At 45.6% G+C, this 17,639-nt stretch overlaps 1 protein-coding gene across 1 annotated transcript in view; it reads right to left on the bottom strand.

Annotated features, from left to right (window-relative positions):
• Positions 1 to 7,809: 7,809 nt before the first annotated feature.
• Positions 7,810 to 17,639, bottom strand: part of LOC119454178 (uncharacterized) — a 51,724-nt gene continuing 41,894 nt past the window's right edge. The window contains exons 6-7 of the mRNA XM_049667965.1: positions 15,263 to 15,361; positions 7,810 to 7,977 (exon numbers count right to left, since the gene is read on the bottom strand). Of these exons, the coding sequence (XP_049523922.1) occupies positions 7,826 to 7,977; positions 15,263 to 15,361 (251 nt within the window). The 3' untranslated portion in view covers positions 7,810 to 7,825. The remainder of the gene's footprint in view (positions 7,978 to 15,262; positions 15,362 to 17,639) is intronic.

The following is a 17,639-nucleotide window of genomic DNA, read 5'->3' as shown; positions in this document are numbered from 1 at the left end:
GCGGGTACCGTTTCATGACCTACATGACACACATGTCATGACATTCATTCATGACCAATCATTTACGTTCGTCATACACTCTTGTCATAGTATCCATATTTTAGTGAATACCCACTTGGTATTCACCTAAATTTGGATACTATGACAAGAGTTTATGACAACGTAAATGATTGGTCATGACATGAATGTCATGACATGTGTGGCATGTAGGTCATGAAACAGATGCCTACGTCTTGGTGCTCTCATGGTCGTTTCTTTAACTTGGTAGGCACCAAAATTGTCACAGTTTGACAACAGTCTATGACGAACATAAATTATAGGTCATGACATGAAATTCATGACATGCGTGTCATGTGTGTCATGAAACAGCCGCCTAAAATGACAATGACCCAGCGAAAAGTATATTAACACTCAAAGACCACTGAAATGGTTCCGGACGTGGGTACTAAGGGGCGGAAACACAAAAGAATGATGGTAGAAATCGTAGTCATCAGCATGACTCCGCAAAAATCACCTACTGCCTCGCAGTAACTCAGTGGGATATCGATGACCTTCGCGTTCATCGTCACCAGGCTCCTACCTCTCGCCACAGCGTCGAATGTAGACCGGTCTCACATGTGAACGGTCCATTGTCCGAATAACTGGAAGCAGCAATCCATGTAGGTGAGGTTCCTATTCTCCGAAATGCCCAGCAACTTCCGTCCCCAGCGACGATGCTGGAAAAAAGATCTCGATGACGTAGCAATGACGAACTGCCATCCGGACAAAGCGTCGAAGCAAAGAATACATTGGCTAAAGAAGACAGGACAGCGCGACGTATCAGCTAGACAATGTCACGTAGCCGTGGTCCAACGCCGCGATTCAACTGCAACGGAAAACCAAGAGCTATTGACCACAACATGCTCTCTACGGCCACAATGCCTCCGCAATTTAAACACAGCAGCTGACTATTCCGTCATAAGCTAACCTAACCTTTCGCCGACAAATTGAGGAATGTTAGGACTGCACGGAACGGGCCTCAATACCCGACCGCTAGCAGTTACCTAATAACGCTTATTGGAATGTTTATGGCAAGAGTTACAATTCATGACCTTACATCACCTCCTAAGTTTGTCATCCTGCAACAATGCTCCCAGGCATAGCTGCCAACTCTCCATAATTTTTCGTAATGCTTGCAGACTTGGGCTTCCTGTACAATTTTACAAGTGTAGCATGAAGTCTTATAAAAATTGTGTTCCACGAAAAGTATTTGCTCGCCAGGCTTCGAAACTACCACTGGAGGTGTTCTAATGATGAAGGAACACCAGAGGGGAACATGCTTCGAGCTGCTTTGTTCAAATAAGTTTTTGTGGCCGGCATAATTGCTAGAACCAAAATGAATAATGTCACCTTGATATAAAAACGATATGTTTTATGTCAGTCTTTGCTGTTCAAAATTTTGTTTGGCTGTAGTTTAGCTTCTAAGGGTAGTATATTTCGAAAAGATCTGACGACACCTCTGCTCTTATGAGCGGTGAATGCGCAAGTATTATTGTCCAATATTCCAATTGAACGGCCCTCAGCAGTCCTTCGAGTTTTGGGCTGCAAGTAATGTACCGAAGTGGTACGCGCTGCCCGAGCCAGCAAACAGCAGCAGCTTGCGGTGCCAACGCCGCATTCCACCGACGCAGCGATGCCCATCGGGCGACGCGTCGTGGCGATGCCTTCTCCCCTCAAGCAACACCTGGCGCGCTAAGGAAGCAGCAGGTGTTGCCTTTCTCCCGCTAGGCCTGTGCACTTCAATCCATCATGGCATGCAACTTTGCCCAACTGCCATAGAATCTAATAGAGGTGCTCCCGTGTAAGCCGCCGTGATTTTGACGTCAATGCTTTCGCTACACCGGGCTTGACAGTGGAAATTCCATATGTCACCTGGGCCTTGTCAAGCCGGTTTACGGCTTTTAGCCAAGCGGACATTCCAGCGTACTGCCTAATTTAAAAATTCGGCCCAAGTAGCATGACTCCATAAATCAAAGTGCAGACTCTTGCTATCTCGGAGGCGTTGGCTCTGCTCCGTAGAGGAGCGTTCGGCCCGAGAGCAAGGGTTGCGGCGATGCCCTCTCCCCTCACGCAACACCTGGTGATGGCGGGTAAGCAGGTGTTCCCTTCCGCCCCCTCTGCTCCGTCGAGGCAAAGCTCATCACGTGGCGTCGCAGCCAAAGTTAATTCTAGTTTAGATGCCGTTTCCCTGCGACAGAAGGCATACGTCGGCTCATTCGCTCAGATGGCCATTTGAAGCTTTCGCATCAAAATAAAGTGCGATTATATTCCAGAAAAAATTGTGCGGAACGAGAAATAATTCTCAAATACCTGAATTTAAGAATCCGCCGCTCCCTCCGATGTAGCGTCCACGGTAGTTTAAAGAATGTCGATGCTTGCAAGTTTACAGGTATATATTGCAGGACATTATCTTTTACGTAGATTTCCTAAGCCAGCGCCGTGCAGTCAGTGACTTAAAATCCAAGTCAATAACGCCATCCACGGTTCAAGCCATACCACCGGATACGACTCTCCGCATGACGTACAAGCCCTCGAAGCTCAAATCAGAATCTGCCTCGCTTAAGCGTCATTTTCGTCGGTACGGAAACACCCGCAGATGGAAGGCGTAGTGTATGGTGGCCGACATCTGCTGCTCAACCGTGAAGTTTGCTTTGCAAGGCGAAAAGCTCGATTGCATGGAGGGAAGTTGAAGGAATTGTTGACAAAGTTCCGCCTGGAATACAAGCACATTAACAAGGGCACGACGGTCGCATACACAGAAGACTCTCTTGAAGCCAGCAATACGTTTGCTTTTTCCGGATTCTACCGCATATTCTTCCAGGGCCTTAGTTTACGAACCAACTTTTAACCTAAATACAAGGATTCCTAATGCGTAAGCTAACCTACCCCCCCCCCCCCCCCCCCACAAGTCTGTTACAACCGCACCAAGTCTGCGGTACGGCTTTATAAAACATTTGTAAAACAGTAATCGCTAAGCAGCATATAATATCCGATGAATGCGCTTGTTTACTCCGTCAAAGCCCCTACCGCCCTCGAACAGGAGCAATAGAGGCAATAAAGCAACAAGTAGACGCATTGTGGCTCAGTGGAATTATACACCCTTCCAAGACTCCAATGGCGTATCTGGTAGTATTAGTCAAGATGGAACCCTTCCTTTTTGATTGGAATATCGCCACCCAACCAAAGTAATCAGAGCGGACCTCTACCCCTACAAAGACAAACGACCCACTAGGCCAATTCTGGAATGAAAATTACTTTGCGTAGATAGATCTCAAGACTTGCTATTGGCAAAGCAACGTCGATGATAGGAGCCGAGTGAACACCGCGTTTATAGCACCGGACGGCCTCTATGAGTTCAAGGTCATGCATTTAGGTCTTTGCTCGCCAAAAGCAACATTCTAGCACGTGATGGACACGCTGATGGTAGGGTTAAACTGACAAACCTGTCTTGTGTACAAGGATGACGCGGTTGCCTGTTCCACAAATTTCGACGATCAGAAGAGGTGGCTCGGTAAAGCAATAGGAAAAATAAAGTCATCCAGGCTCACACTGAAGCAGCAAAAGAGTCGCTTTGTGTTTAAAGAGTTCCAGCTCCTGGGCCAAGTCTTCAGAAAGTCTTTGGTGCCTCCTTATCAGCAGAAGCCAGCTGTCATCGCAACGTTTTCACACCATGTAGGCAATGGGGCAGTACGCAGCTTACTTGACCTACTTACTTGACCTAGTAGAGGTACGTGAACCACTTCCCTCCGATCAACGCATATATCTCTTTTTTATTTAAATTTAAATGGGAAGCACCGTAGGTGAGTGCATACCAATAGTTTGAAAGAAGCCTGCAGTAGACACCGGTAATTGCAAATTTCGACGAAGACGCTAATACTGAGATTCACCCCGACGGAAGTAGCGTAGGCCTAAGCACCGTGGTTGTCCAGACTAAGTTGGATTTGCAAGAGTCATAAATTTTGCTAGCCGGTCGCTGTCTAATGTGAATGCGACCTAATCTACGCCGAAAAAAAAACATCTTACCAACATTTGGACCACTTCCACGTCCAAACAACCACTACGCGTAGATTGTATTACTTGTTGTAGCCAAATTATGTTGTCGTAATAAATTTCGCACCAGTCCGTGCAAGCTATCTTCTCGAGTTACTATCAGCACTGCAGCCAGACGTTCTGCACGTCCTACATGACAATCTGACAAGGGCATGTCGCATTTCCCGTACACTCACAAGGATGCAAGTCTCTGGCCGCGCCTGACCACCGACTTCGCCTGTTACTTGAAGACATGCCTCTATAATGTTGCAGAGCAATGCACAAAACACGCAAGAAAAGTTAGAAAGCATTGTTCCGTTTCGTTTTGAGACCAGTCATGAAATTCCTCGCGTGGTTAATGCATGGAACAGGATGTCTACGAGAGCGTTGCGTACGTTCACTTTAAAATATTTATTTCAGCACACACAAACGAAAAATAAAACATGTCAACCAAACTTGACATGAAAGAAAGCAAGGTTGACGTAGATAGTATATTAATTTACGTGTAATGCAATGGGGACTTTAAATATGAAGCAATTTTGAATAATTGCACGATATTTCTTTTCATTATTGGCCGTAGGTTGCTGGTTCAATTATCCTTCATTTTTTGCAGGACTTTCTATTTATTTAATTGGTGTGGCGTTTTCTACACGTGATTTGTTTAGAAACTAGGTTACGACAGTGACCTGTTGTTGTTAATGGATGCTCTTGTCAAAATGAAAGTTTTTAAAACTCAACAGCATGCTGAAATCCCAGCGTTGGAAAATAAATATTGTGCCATCAAGTGGCAGCTGTTAACTTTGATGTATTTACCAAAAGTCGGGAAAGAAATTTAAAAAGCCTTCGTGGCGCAGCTCGCGAAAGCGCGTGTGTGCCGTTATCGGAAACCCGTGTGGCGCGGGGTCGATGCTGCTCACCAGAAATATTTTTAATAGCCAAGCTGTTTAAGCCAGCCGTAATTTGTGATTTGTGGTTCGTATCAAGAAACTATCAAGAAATAAAAAAGTAAACTTTCTTGTCGAGGCGGGGATTCGAACCGGCGTACCCACGGTCCCAAGGCGAGCGTCGTAACACACTAGGCTATACAACAACCTCTTTTTTTGTTTATTGAAAGGCTATACAGCCACGCTTGCAGAACAAGCATTTATGCGGACCATATGATTGCGTTCCAGCGTCATCGTTTTCGCCCACAGCTTCGCGCGCTATGAGAGCGAGAGAGAGATACGCATTCACCGAGCGCGCCTGCTGGAACGCGGTGTCGGTGTTGCAAGTTGCGCTATGCAACGCGCAGTGGCGGCCATAAGTCCGAGACGCGCGAAAAGAAATCATCATGAGTAATAAGAAGACAATTTTGCGCGCACTTCCGGAAAATGCTGGGCTACGATCACCCAGCTTCGCTGTTTGAAGCGTTGCGCGGCCGTGTGGAAGGTTAAACGTCTTTCTTTATATTTAAACATTTTTTGTCGTCAATGTATTTATTTTGTAGGTCTCCGCAGGCTTACGTTTCACCTGAACATTGCCATCACCACGCATGACTTAATACAGATCACAAAACACACATCGAGTTTACGTATACGTAAAACCATTTGTACAACCCCTGCAGATGTGCTGGTGGCCGTCTTTGTTGTCTAAGAAATCCCCCAATGGAACAAAGAACACTGGATAAACATTCTGACTGCAAGAAACATGCTTCTTCGGCGACATAATTCCTATAATTCACAAAATCAAGGTATTTTTTTCCTTTCTGATATTTCCGAACGGAATAGATTTCTTCGTTTATTTCAATAGTTTTCGCACTATAACGGGCACTTTCGTCGCCTAAGGCCAACCAACCCTTTGAGACTCTCGTGCTGCAACATGAGAGCTGTGGTGCCCAAACGCTTAGGATCTATGCTGCTTTGTCGAGTTTTCCCGTCGCTAATTTCATATCTTCTCGTCTATGCTTTCCAAATGTACTCTGCTCTCGTTGAACGAGAAGAAGGCGAATTGAGGGACCAAATTTTCGATAGCAATCCACATTTCAATATCTTCACGTGCAATCGTATTTGTGGCTAGTTACTCTGTCTCTGTGGTAACACAGTGACCGCATCTTCAACGGTATCTTAGTTTACTGCGAAATACGGTATCATAGTTCACTGCAATTTTTTAATGCGATAAAGTTTATTTCACTGTTTAGCCCATTTACGTGGTGGTTGCTGAGTAGTGGTGGTCGGACGTTTACCGCCAAAAAAGAAGGAACCGATGCAGACGACATTCGCTCTCGCCCAATGCCTTCGACGATGAGCGACAACTCTTACCGTCGTTGAGGTGGATTTGCTGTCGGGCATTTTAACATTTGCAAGCTGTGGTCTTTGGAAGAACAGCTTGCTCTTCTCCCGCCACCTTTTCCTTCCAGTGCCGAAGAAAAATACTCCAGTGATTGTAGTCGGAGAGCGTTTAGGCAGCGATAAGGAATGTACCTTTCCCCTTCCACACCGGCGCTCGTACCGCTAGAGATAACACACATATTACGAACAGGCCTAAACATGTAACCACCTATAAACTACAGCTATGGATGGGCTGGTTGACACCTCTGTTCAGTGCGGAACTACACAATGAAACAAAAATATTGCATAAACATCCCCATTGCAACGCACAGACGTCATCAAGCGCGGCATCCCTTTCATAAGGCGAATAGCTTTCTCGAAACATCGCATTTGCATTTAAAATCACCATCGATAATTCTTGGGTATTTTTTGTGTGTTTGCACTAAGGTTCCTTGCGTTATAAATCACAACACTGCGACACTTGCTACGGCCAATGTCGGCGATTTACATGGTGATTCATATGAAATATGAATGAAATGCATTATGAATGACATGAATGATTTCATGTCTTTCTTCAATAACAACCGGAGAGACATAATTTGCCATCCGAGCAATCGTCAGTAGGTACTGTTCGGTTTCAAGAACCAAAATTTTTCTTGTCTTCCATGCTGCGGGTCCAGAAATTATGGCTGAGGCTTTCAATTACGCCACTGTAATACAATAAGAGTGAAAATAATGTCCAAAAATAAACATATTGTTTGTCTATCTATATTCATAGAATATATACACGAACAGAAACTTATTGTCATACAAGTTTAGATTTTTCGGCAAGAAAGCACGATCGCAAGTAAACCCTTTTTGGTTCCAATCATGATATGATGACAGACAGAGAGAAATTGGAGCCTGTCGCTAATGCGCTGGATCCTAGGAAACTGTAAAGTTGAGGAGCAAGTTCGCGCTCGCTAAGTATGGTCCCATAATTGAGAAAAGATAGGCCAGGTTTCAAGGTGGCCAAACGCCGCACTGGTGTGTTTGCCAAGCCAATCCGTCTTCTGCAACCTGTAGATGCATATGGCATCGTTGATTCTTGAAGCAGGGGTAACCAGCATAGGGAATTCGCGAAGAGACCGCACTCGTAGCCAAAAAAGCGTCCGGCATGTTAGTGCGTTATAGTTTTATTATTAAACAATATTTTCTTCCAACAGGTACTTTCATTTCGTCAGTACGAGGCGCAAGATTATAGCATACTTCAAATGCATTTTAGGTGACTATATAGATTCAGTGTCCTGGCCACATTGCTTTTTGCGGTGTTAGTAGCTCTAAAAATCCGAAAGCATTTTAGTTGACACGCCCCACATCGGCACGAAGAGTTAGAGATATTTGCAGACCAGATTCCGTGGTGAAAAATGACACGATAACGGCGCTCTTGTTTCGAGTGCTGAACATTTTATTTATCTTGTTGAAATTTCTGGGAACCAAGGACAGCCAGGTGCACCTTCAAAGTAAACTGGATTATCGCAGAGCCTTTGAAACGTCTCATTTGCCATATATGGGATATTCTTTATGTACTGTTTTGTCACCCAGAGTGAGCATGGTTCTAATTCTGCAGGACATAAGCAATGAAGATTAAGGTAAACACATAATCTCACAAACATTACCAAAAATGGTTGACAAATTTTACAGCAAGTGTTCTGCATGACCCGTCCAAATGTCAAAGAGTACATATTCACAGAATAACGACATCTAGCTGAATGAAATCGACATCGTCACGACAATGTGATGGGCAAGCAAAGCTTGGGTAGTAATGAGGTAACTACGCACGAAGTTGGAAATTAGGAATATTCGGGTAATTGTGGTCGCTCGGGTACTTGCCAGTACAGTGTTCAGCGAAATGAAACTTACTAGTAACTAAATATATGACAGGAACATCCTACAGGAAGTTAAAGGTTGTACTTGCTTTGGCAGAAAACTATACAATTTCGACAAACAACTGTCATTCACGGTGATTGCCTGAAGAGTAAATCATTCACCGCATGCAAAATACATGTATTTTGACAGCAACGTGTTCAGGTAAACATGCTAAAGAATTTTTAGAAACTTGTGTCGCATTAATACCACTTTAACAAGTGTACGTCACATTATTTTTCTGACTTAGTTCCTCATGGGTAGCTTTCCCACAGATGAAGGTGACGGTTCGACATGGCGGTGCAAAGCCTGCCTGCTTCTGACCAGACAGGTAGTTGTGTATCTGCCTCCAACGTTACGGTGCTGTGTAGTTTTTCTAATCATCATCTCAGCCGGGAAGCAATGCAGAGGCCAGCTCTCCGCGGCCTTCATGAGACGGCTTATGAACATGAAGGCATCAAGGCCTAGTTTAGAGTACTGAAAAACTTTCTCGCCATGCCGCTGTCTGGCATTTGCTTGCCTTGACGCCGCACATAATATATATATATATATATATATATATATATATATATATATATATATTTTTTTTTTACCGTGGAAGCAGTTTTTCTCGAGCTATTGCGCAGACTTCCGTTTTACATAAGTACCGTTACTCTCACATATGTCAACTCAGGACAGCCCACATATACCGTATCGGAGTATACGTATACACCTTTCTACCAAAACTACAGATGCGCCGGTCACCGGCTTTTAAAGCGAAGCTTTATATGGCTAGGCGAAAGGAAAAGCGCCTGTTAGTCAACTGTCCACAGAAAAGTATCATCATCAACACTGGTTCGAGCGTCGTCGTCTTCTTCCGCAGCTGGCTGCGTTGCCGCTCATCATTACATCACAGAATTTCACTTCTGTCGTCGTAATGGGGATGCCGCATTTACGGGGGTATGAGCCATTCCATAAGGGGGTATGTGCCATTGATTGTCTTACGTAATAGAAATAATAAATTTAGAAGCAACTTAATTTGGAAGAATCGCAAGCCGCATTGGCGGGTGAATGCGGCTAACCACGCCGCCGAGCAAACTCGAGACATCGAACGCAAGCGACAACGGCGGACTGCGGGCATACCGTCAGTGTGTGTAACCTCATTAAGGAATACAAAGACGCAACAAATAATTGAGAAATCTTTAATGAACCGTCAAGATTAACCCAGTGATAAATACCGGGGCCGCACGATTCAGCTTCGCTGGCTAACCATCTGTACGGAGTGCTTGGGCGGTGATTTTTTATTCTACGGAATTACGCAACCAAACATGAAAACTGCCTAAATATCCCTGCTACAAATATAGGCTTCAAGCACATGATTCCGTTATCAGAACCAGTTTATTTCACTGACTTGCTCACCCATTTTAAGCCGACTATTTTTCTGTCTTGTACAGTGTAGCGCAAGAGGCAGATACGTGACGACAGAAAGGGAGGGAACACGACGCTCTCCGTCGTTTCTGTCGGCACGTGTGAGCCTGTTGCGCCACAGTGTGCCAAATTCCATACCAAAATAGCCATCAATCTACCCTGCAGTTTTACTTGACTATTTAGTGTTGTTTTCCTCCACGGACTTTCACCGCTGAGGGCACGTACCCAAGCACAACCAATTTTCGGTGAATGTTCGTCGTTAGACGGCCAACTATTACCCTAGAGAGGCGGCGCTCTTACCCGAGGGCTTTATCAAGTCTGGAGGTTTAGATTCTCTGGTTACATCTCGCACTGTCACCCTTCTCCGCCGGCTCAGATAACGCTTCGACAAAATATACATCGTGTCTCATGTCGAGGAACAGCAAATATAACTCTTCCTTCATTAGTAAGCGCATTATAATGCGTTGCACTTTAAACCATTTACAGCGTAAGTTGTTATGGGCTCATTATAATTGCCGCTTCGGTTGGAGTTGTTGTCCGCCGCCGCCGCCGCGTAACTGCTATCGCCCGAGATGCGAAAAAAAACCCGGTCTTCGCCGGGATCGAATCCAGGCCCGCTGCGCGGAAGTCGGATACTTTACCACTCAGCCCCGCAAGTGCTCCCTATCAGGCATTAGAATAAAGCCCTATAAACGCGCCCTACTCAGGCGCGCAGGTGCAGACGACCCGAGCCTCCGCCAGTAAAGTGGCGCCATCTAGTTAAGGCGCCTGCGGACGACGAGATGCGATTCAGACTAGACGCGCAATCAACGCGATCCCGATGTGAGATGTATACCGGGTATTTTCGGTACCTCTTCGGTACACATTGTGGCGTCTCCTCGCAAGGTATGAACGGCTGCTGAAGAAGCGAATCGTAGAGCTACGTGCGCGGCTGCAACCAAGCATCATCGGGCTCAACATACTGCTGTGCAGAGAGCATTACAAGCCGCAGCTCGCCGTCAACGCCGGGCGGACAGTTGAGATCGCTCTCGTCGTCAAAACGAGGCGAGGGGACTTTGCTGCGAAGACGCTGTTGTGCGTGGTGCCGAAATTGCGACTCTTGAGCCGCTCCACCAGCTTACGCTGCAACTGTGCTGCGTGTGCCACGCAGGCCTGTGACTTTCCAAAGACGGCGCGTTTCTAACGCGTTTGTGCTAGCGCGTTACGTCCCGTGTAAGAAGCTGGTGTAAGACGCTGTGGCCTCTCCGCCTTACCCCCGTATTTATAAACGCTCCTCGACTTGAACTTGACTTGCCACCGCCTTGGGCAGCGCGTTGGAAACGCGTTGAAGGCGGTGGCAAGTCCAAGTCGAGGAGCGTTTATGAATACGGGCGTTATACTCTCTCAGCAGTCATGTGATGGCGTCGGCAAACGCGGTGCACGTTCCGGCATGTGTAAACGGCTGCATAAGACGCTGTGGCCTCTCCCCCTTACTAGAGAGTACTGCACGTTTCTAACGCGTTTGTGCTAGCGTCCCCTTAAGCGGGAGATGGTGCAATTATAATGAAGGGCGCTGTTATAAAATAGGAATGACGTCACATATGGCGCGTGTCATTGGTGGAAGTCAATCGTTCGATTTAGTGCGGCGAGACTGGGCGAATTACACGGAAGATTCATGGTTTACCATTGTTCCAGTGGAATTCAGTAGCCGCAGTTTCGTCGGCAGATTTCTTTTGTTCCGAAATCAAATAGTCCTAAATTTCTTTCATAACATATCCTAATCGATGTCTCTTACACAGCATTTATCCAGATACTTATACTGACAATTCTTGTCCCTGATGCGGAGAAATAGCCACGTTAGATCACATGCTCTTACGATGTGCTCGGTCGCATCTCTACAATCGATAACAACTCGGCCAGGTGGGATGCGGTCCTCCGCAGCCCTGTTCTGGCCGAATAACTCTGGGCTGTCCAACAGGCCCACGATGCGGCCGAGAGGCTTGGCCTTCCGGTCCTTAAGTGGGAGCGGCCCGCTGCCTGTTGTGACACGCTCTGCAGGACCTCAATAATATTTTTCATACCATACCTTACCTGACCACTTATATCATGGGCACACACCTTTACATACGAAACCGTAAGAGCGCGTAAAAACGTTATATTTAAATAAATTGTGTGCTCCGTTCAAATATGCCTAGAGCCGCAGACATGAGTGTTCGATAAATTTGGAAGAATTTAGCACCGCTGTCTAACTATGCGAGAGTATGTAAAATGTGATAATTGTGAAATCTCGACAGCTGCACGTACGTGCGTCACCGGTGGCCTTGCAAACTCTCATTAATAAAAGCCCCATTTATATACCCCGTATCTCTTACAAACTGGTGATTTCGCGCTGGTGCATGTATGTGCATGTATGTGTCTGTTTGCGTGCATTTGTTTGCTTGCGCGTATTTTTTCGTGGGTGTGGGTGCGTTAACGTGCCGTTTTTTGGGGCGTGTTTCTCTTTGACGTGTGTGTGCGTGCACAAATACGCTGTGCACGCGCGTCTCTGTGGGCGCGTTTGTGTGTGAGTGCGCGTTTGCGAGTGCAGGTCTTCTTGTGTGATTTTTCGTGCGTGCATGTGTATGCGTGCGTGCATGTGGTGTACGTGTGTGCGTGTTTCTGCGTCTATGTCTGTGTGTGTGCATTTTCAGTGTGTGTCGAGGTTTGCTTGCATGTGCGTGCGTGTTTGTTAGCGTAATTGTGCGTGTGCGCGTGCGTCTTTGCATGCGTGTGTTTGTGCGTGAGGCATGTGATTTTCACACAGTCAGTACATCCTTATTTTACATACAGTTAACTTATTAAAAATTAGCCTAGTGGTTATCGAGATAAACAATTTCTCCGTTCACGTGCATTTATATGGAACTCCACAATAAAGCTTCCTGTCATATGTCTAAATTTGTGCTTAAAATGTCCTTGCGAATACACTACGAAACTGAAAACTTTATTTAAGTGAATTTCAACTTTTGACTCACTTTTCCAGGGCAATTATGCGGGAATTTTCGCCAAACCACGATGGCTTTCGACACGCTCCAAGGAAGCGCAGTGAATCAATATGGCGCCAACACAGACTGCGTCCCCGCTCATAAATCAGGGACTGGTATCGAGGTGCCCTACAGTGAGCGCTGCCTACGCTACGCTGCAGCTGAGCTACATGCAACAGTATAGTGGCTAACTGTGTGCACGACAGGGCTGGAGTGCGCGCTCGTGCTCATTTGCTCCGGCCTGGAGCCCATGAGTTGTGCGGACCAGCTTTGTCCAGCACCAGGTTGACCGACGGATAGCGGCTGCACAAAATTTAGGCATTTAAAAGCGCTTTCTAGATGCGTTTAATACGAAGCGATGTCTGTCAAGGCGTCTAGCGAGGAGCTGCCAGGAGTCAGCCCTCACTGGGAAACATACGTGTGGTCTGACCTTATGTTCCACTTGGTTTCAAGATTGTTGAGCGTTGAAAACTAATAAAAATTTGCGAGACCCGAAGGGCAATGCCACCGATAAGCAGTGCGGGTAATGTTTAGTTCCTACGCGGGCGGAGGCGGCCGAGGGTCAACACAAAATAGTCGGCTTCTTCGGGAAGTACGTAATTCTTATCGAAATTCGAAACAAACATTCTCGCTTCAGCGAGTTTAGTAAACTGCGCCACTAAATATGCCCAGTAACAGCAGGATGAAGAGCACTGATTCAAATACCCTTCTTGATTGATGTCAGCTATTGGCCAATAGAAGCCATGTACAAAAATCGGATATTTAGCCCAGTAACTGCAGGATGAAGAGCACTGATTCAAATACCCTTCGTCATTAATGTCAGCTATTGGCCAATAGAAGCCATGTAAGGAAATCTGATGTTTAAAAAATATAGCAGCCCCCAAAGAGTGAGGAAAAGGCTTCTGTTGAAAAGACAGTGGTTGATAAAAAAATTGCCATAAAGGCGAAGGATCGATTGTGACAGCAAATTAGTGGACATCTATATGAAGTAAGGATAGTAGCTTTAACAGCCGTATAAACTTGTAAACATAGGCATAGTAACTAAATGAATATGCGTGGTGTCGCGCGCGCGGACTAGCAAACAAGAACACATCTCACTCGATGACCGCGGAAACTCGCTGTCAAACGCTGGAGTGAGGAAGCGCGGTAGCATCAACGAGCGAATTGATCTTCGAGTTGCGTCTGGCATCAACGCGAACTAAGCCACGAAAACACAGCGCACGGTGGGATGTGTCCCCGACGCAGATGGTTTTCGCGATACAATGGCTGCGCGGCTGCCCGGGCCGCCCGCAGTTGTTCGGCGCGCAGCTTCCGGATGGCAGGGCGGCCGAAAACATCCAAGAACGACGCTTTGAAAGCGCGCCAGGTCTGAAAGTCCGTTTCGTGTTTCTTATAACACAAGCTTACCACGTCCGAGAGGTAAAATATGACGTTGTTTAACTTCGTGGTATCCCGATCGACTGTGCGTGCTCACCCTGTCGTACAATGTGAGCCAGTCATCGACCTCGTCGGTCGTCCCTGCCACTGAATACTGACGGCTGCTAACGGCCACTGAACACTGACGGTGACAGCTGCTGGGTCCGCATCGGCTGGCCTGGTCGACTATAGCGTGCGGAATTGGAATTGTAGGGTGCAGGCGTTCTGGAGACACCTGCGCCTCCACCACTTGAAAAGAGGTTTATTGAACGTGGGCCGTGAACCAAGAAGAGTCCGCAGCGAAGAGCACTGTTTCAGGTCGAGCCCTGTCGCAGGTATTGTGTTTGCGATCCTGCTTGCGCTTCGGCTCTCCTCTCTTCTTCATTACACTGGGAAGAATACTCCATGGTCATACTAGACATAGACGCCCCAACAGTCTTTCTTTTATAAAGTATACCTAAAAGACCTGGTGACTGAAGCACACCAATGACATATGGTCGATATTCGGAAGGGGATTGTGAGCAGTGGATGATTCATCGCCAGCTCCTGCCCAAACAACGTTATTAAGGCGGAATCCTTTAATAGCTCATTGTCAAGGTCATCTGCCGTTAGCAGAAATTGTCACAGCTTTCCGGCCACCTGATTGGTCTCCTCTGTGTCGTGACGTCACTGTCGCTAGGCGCAGGTGTGCGCCTCCTGATAGGCTCGCGTGCGTGACGTGACTGTCGTCAAGTACGGGTGTCGGGGTGGTTCGGCGCCGCGCGGGTCTGTCATTTCTTCGTCGTTGCTACAGTTGCTATAGCAACGGCGCCTGCTTGCCTATCGGTTTTGTTTCTGCTGCACTCATGGCCTGACGCCTGTAGCGCGCATAGCTGGCATAGCACCGCCATGGAATATGCGTCTCCTCCTGATCCACAAACGGCGCTGCAACACTTCCAGGCAGCCACAAACTACTTTAACAGACACTTTAACAGGCAACAGCGTCAGGCTTCCGCTGTTTCACACTTTAGTGTCGACAAAGTGTTTCCGATTTTTTAACACAGAAAGTCATAATACTTCAGGGCAGTATCGGCAGAGACCACTGCATAAATTGCGTGGCAAACCTCAGGATTCAGAGTGTCCTGATAATAATAGTTATTTTCTGATATAAAATTCACTCACGCGATACGTTCCGTATTAGGTCGGAGAGGACCAAGGAATTGTTATCGTAATACCGTATTAGGTACTTCGGCTTCGCATGGGTATACTTTACATGCAAACCTGAAATTAATAATTGAACATTTCAATTATGTTTTTAAAGGTATGATAATTTGTGTGACATCAAACCGAGAATGATTAATCTTAAACAAGACACTTCTCTATGTTAATAAAAATTTATCACTTGGTAAATAAAGTTTGCTGATTTATAAGCACAATAGGAAATAGTTTTAAAATGAGCATACTAATAAACGAATTCCACATAGTAATTTAAATTTGTTACTGCAGTTTTAGGGATATTTTGGTAAATGACGGATAAAAGTACTAAAGGGACATCACTTATGCGTCATATTTTTGTGTTCATGCGTATTGTAGAAGTAATCTTGTCTAATAATGAAGTTATTTATGCAAAAAATATTATTTTTCGGGATCATATGTGAATACTGTCTGTAGAACTCAGTTAGACCAGCTCCCAATATATTGTACGCTCATCGTTCAAAGCTGGCACTTACCAAAATCATGTTCATCCAACGTCGCTCATGCTTATGAAAACAATGTCAGACAAGCTCACGCTCAGCGGGGCTCATACTTGCCAAAATCAGTACCTACCAGACCAGCTCAAATTGAAACATATCGAAATGGCAACTTCCATTTTCTCTCATATATGCCCAGTTTATACAGCTGTATAAATGAGCGTGAAAGGAAACACCAATAATATCGTAGATACAATACTAGTACTCATGCTACTGAATGCTAGTACCCATGTGTTAGTAGTGAATGCTAGTAGTCATGTGTGCAGTACAGTTGTACCTGTTAACGACGATTGCGTAAGATAACACTGTGACGTAGAAAGAAGAACACGTGAGCTGCTCGAACTATATGAAAACTTGAAACATTGTGTTTTTTTATGAATAGCGCGTTGATCTTGATGATTTCTCCTGAAATCATTTTTTTTCATTAAAAGAATCCTATATTTACACAACTAATTGATGGCAGATGTGTACATGTGCTTATATTGTTGTTTTACTTCCTTTAATAATTCAGTCATCAGTGTAGCCCTAATAGTGTCACTTTTCTTGTGGTAAGTACAGCCTGATGAGTGCACCGACCAGCCATCTTTGCTATGTCTCAATAGATTTTCGCTTGTGTTAGTCTGTGGGAAGCTAGTGAGCTCGTTTGAATCTAGATCACATTCAGGTAAAACACTATTACTTCTATTTATAAGTCGACTGGTCTGGTCAGCGCTGTTTCTACTCATGGATGGCCACTCTAATTGCCCTAAAGAAGGAAGCGTCTACTAAAGGCGAAACTTCTTCGACGCTCTAGTACTTGATTAAACGTACTATAGTCTTCCATACATAAGAGCTTATTACTACTTAGTGTACGTTCAAATGAATTTATAAAGAATATTGTTACGTTGCGGAAGTCACATATACTTGTTTATTTACAGGTGTATTTCACAGGTGAATTTACAATATATACAAGAAAGGCAACGATACATAAACTACATGGCTGGGGTGCTATGCAGGATCCGTCGAGTTTCTCGTTCGCACAAGTTTTACCCGAGTTTGCTCGATGGCAGTCAGGGAATGTAGATAGCAAGGAAAGCGCAAAAACAACGTGTCAAAAGAAATGTCGAGATAAAGCCGTGTATGCCAACATGAGCGCACCCTGCGCGACAGAGTGCTTCCGCTCTTCAAGCACAGAAGACTGCGCAACAAAACGCGCCAGCGCCGCGTATTGTCATCAACGTATTATCGCAATTTAGCAATACCTTGACTGTCCCGCTGTCTATCTGCACACTTGCCGTGAGCCGCTTGCCACGCCTTTCTCGGGAACCTCAAGGGCGTGCCTGCTCTTTCGCGCATTATCTTTCTATCCTCCGTCGAATGCGAACAAGGCACATGCGGAGCATTCTTACACCTGCACTTTCCTTCAATCGAATACTTTAAAATACAACAAATAAAATAACGAACAATTTATTTCCTAAAATATCGGTTTTTCGTTTTGAATGCTATACCGGAGATCAAGCGAATTATTAGATTTTGCACTTTTTTGCCGCGAGTAGCGACAGTGAGGCGACAGCTTACAAGCGGATACATTCTAGAGGGTCGCACGCACTAGGGAGTTCTATATACGGTGAGCAGTCGCCAGGAGCGCTGCAGTGCTATTCTTGATAAAGCCCCTATATATAAAAAGTAGCGCCACTCTTAAATCTTCCGCCACCGCGCTCACCCCGGCGTTTCCTCCTCGCCGCCTCCTCCGCCGCCCCATTGGCCAATCCATGTCACGTGGAAGCACGCGTTGCGCTTTTGTATATTTTTTTCTTTCCACCGCCATT

The sequence above is a fragment of the Dermacentor silvarum genome, chromosome 5 (assembly GCF_013339745.2).
Source record: "Dermacentor silvarum isolate Dsil-2018 chromosome 5, BIME_Dsil_1.4, whole genome shotgun sequence".
Lineage (NCBI taxonomy): Eukaryota > Metazoa > Arthropoda > Arachnida > Ixodida > Ixodidae > Dermacentor > Dermacentor silvarum.
The sequence above is the reverse complement of the archived record's forward strand: the minus strand, read 5'-3'. Positions and strand labels throughout refer to the sequence as shown.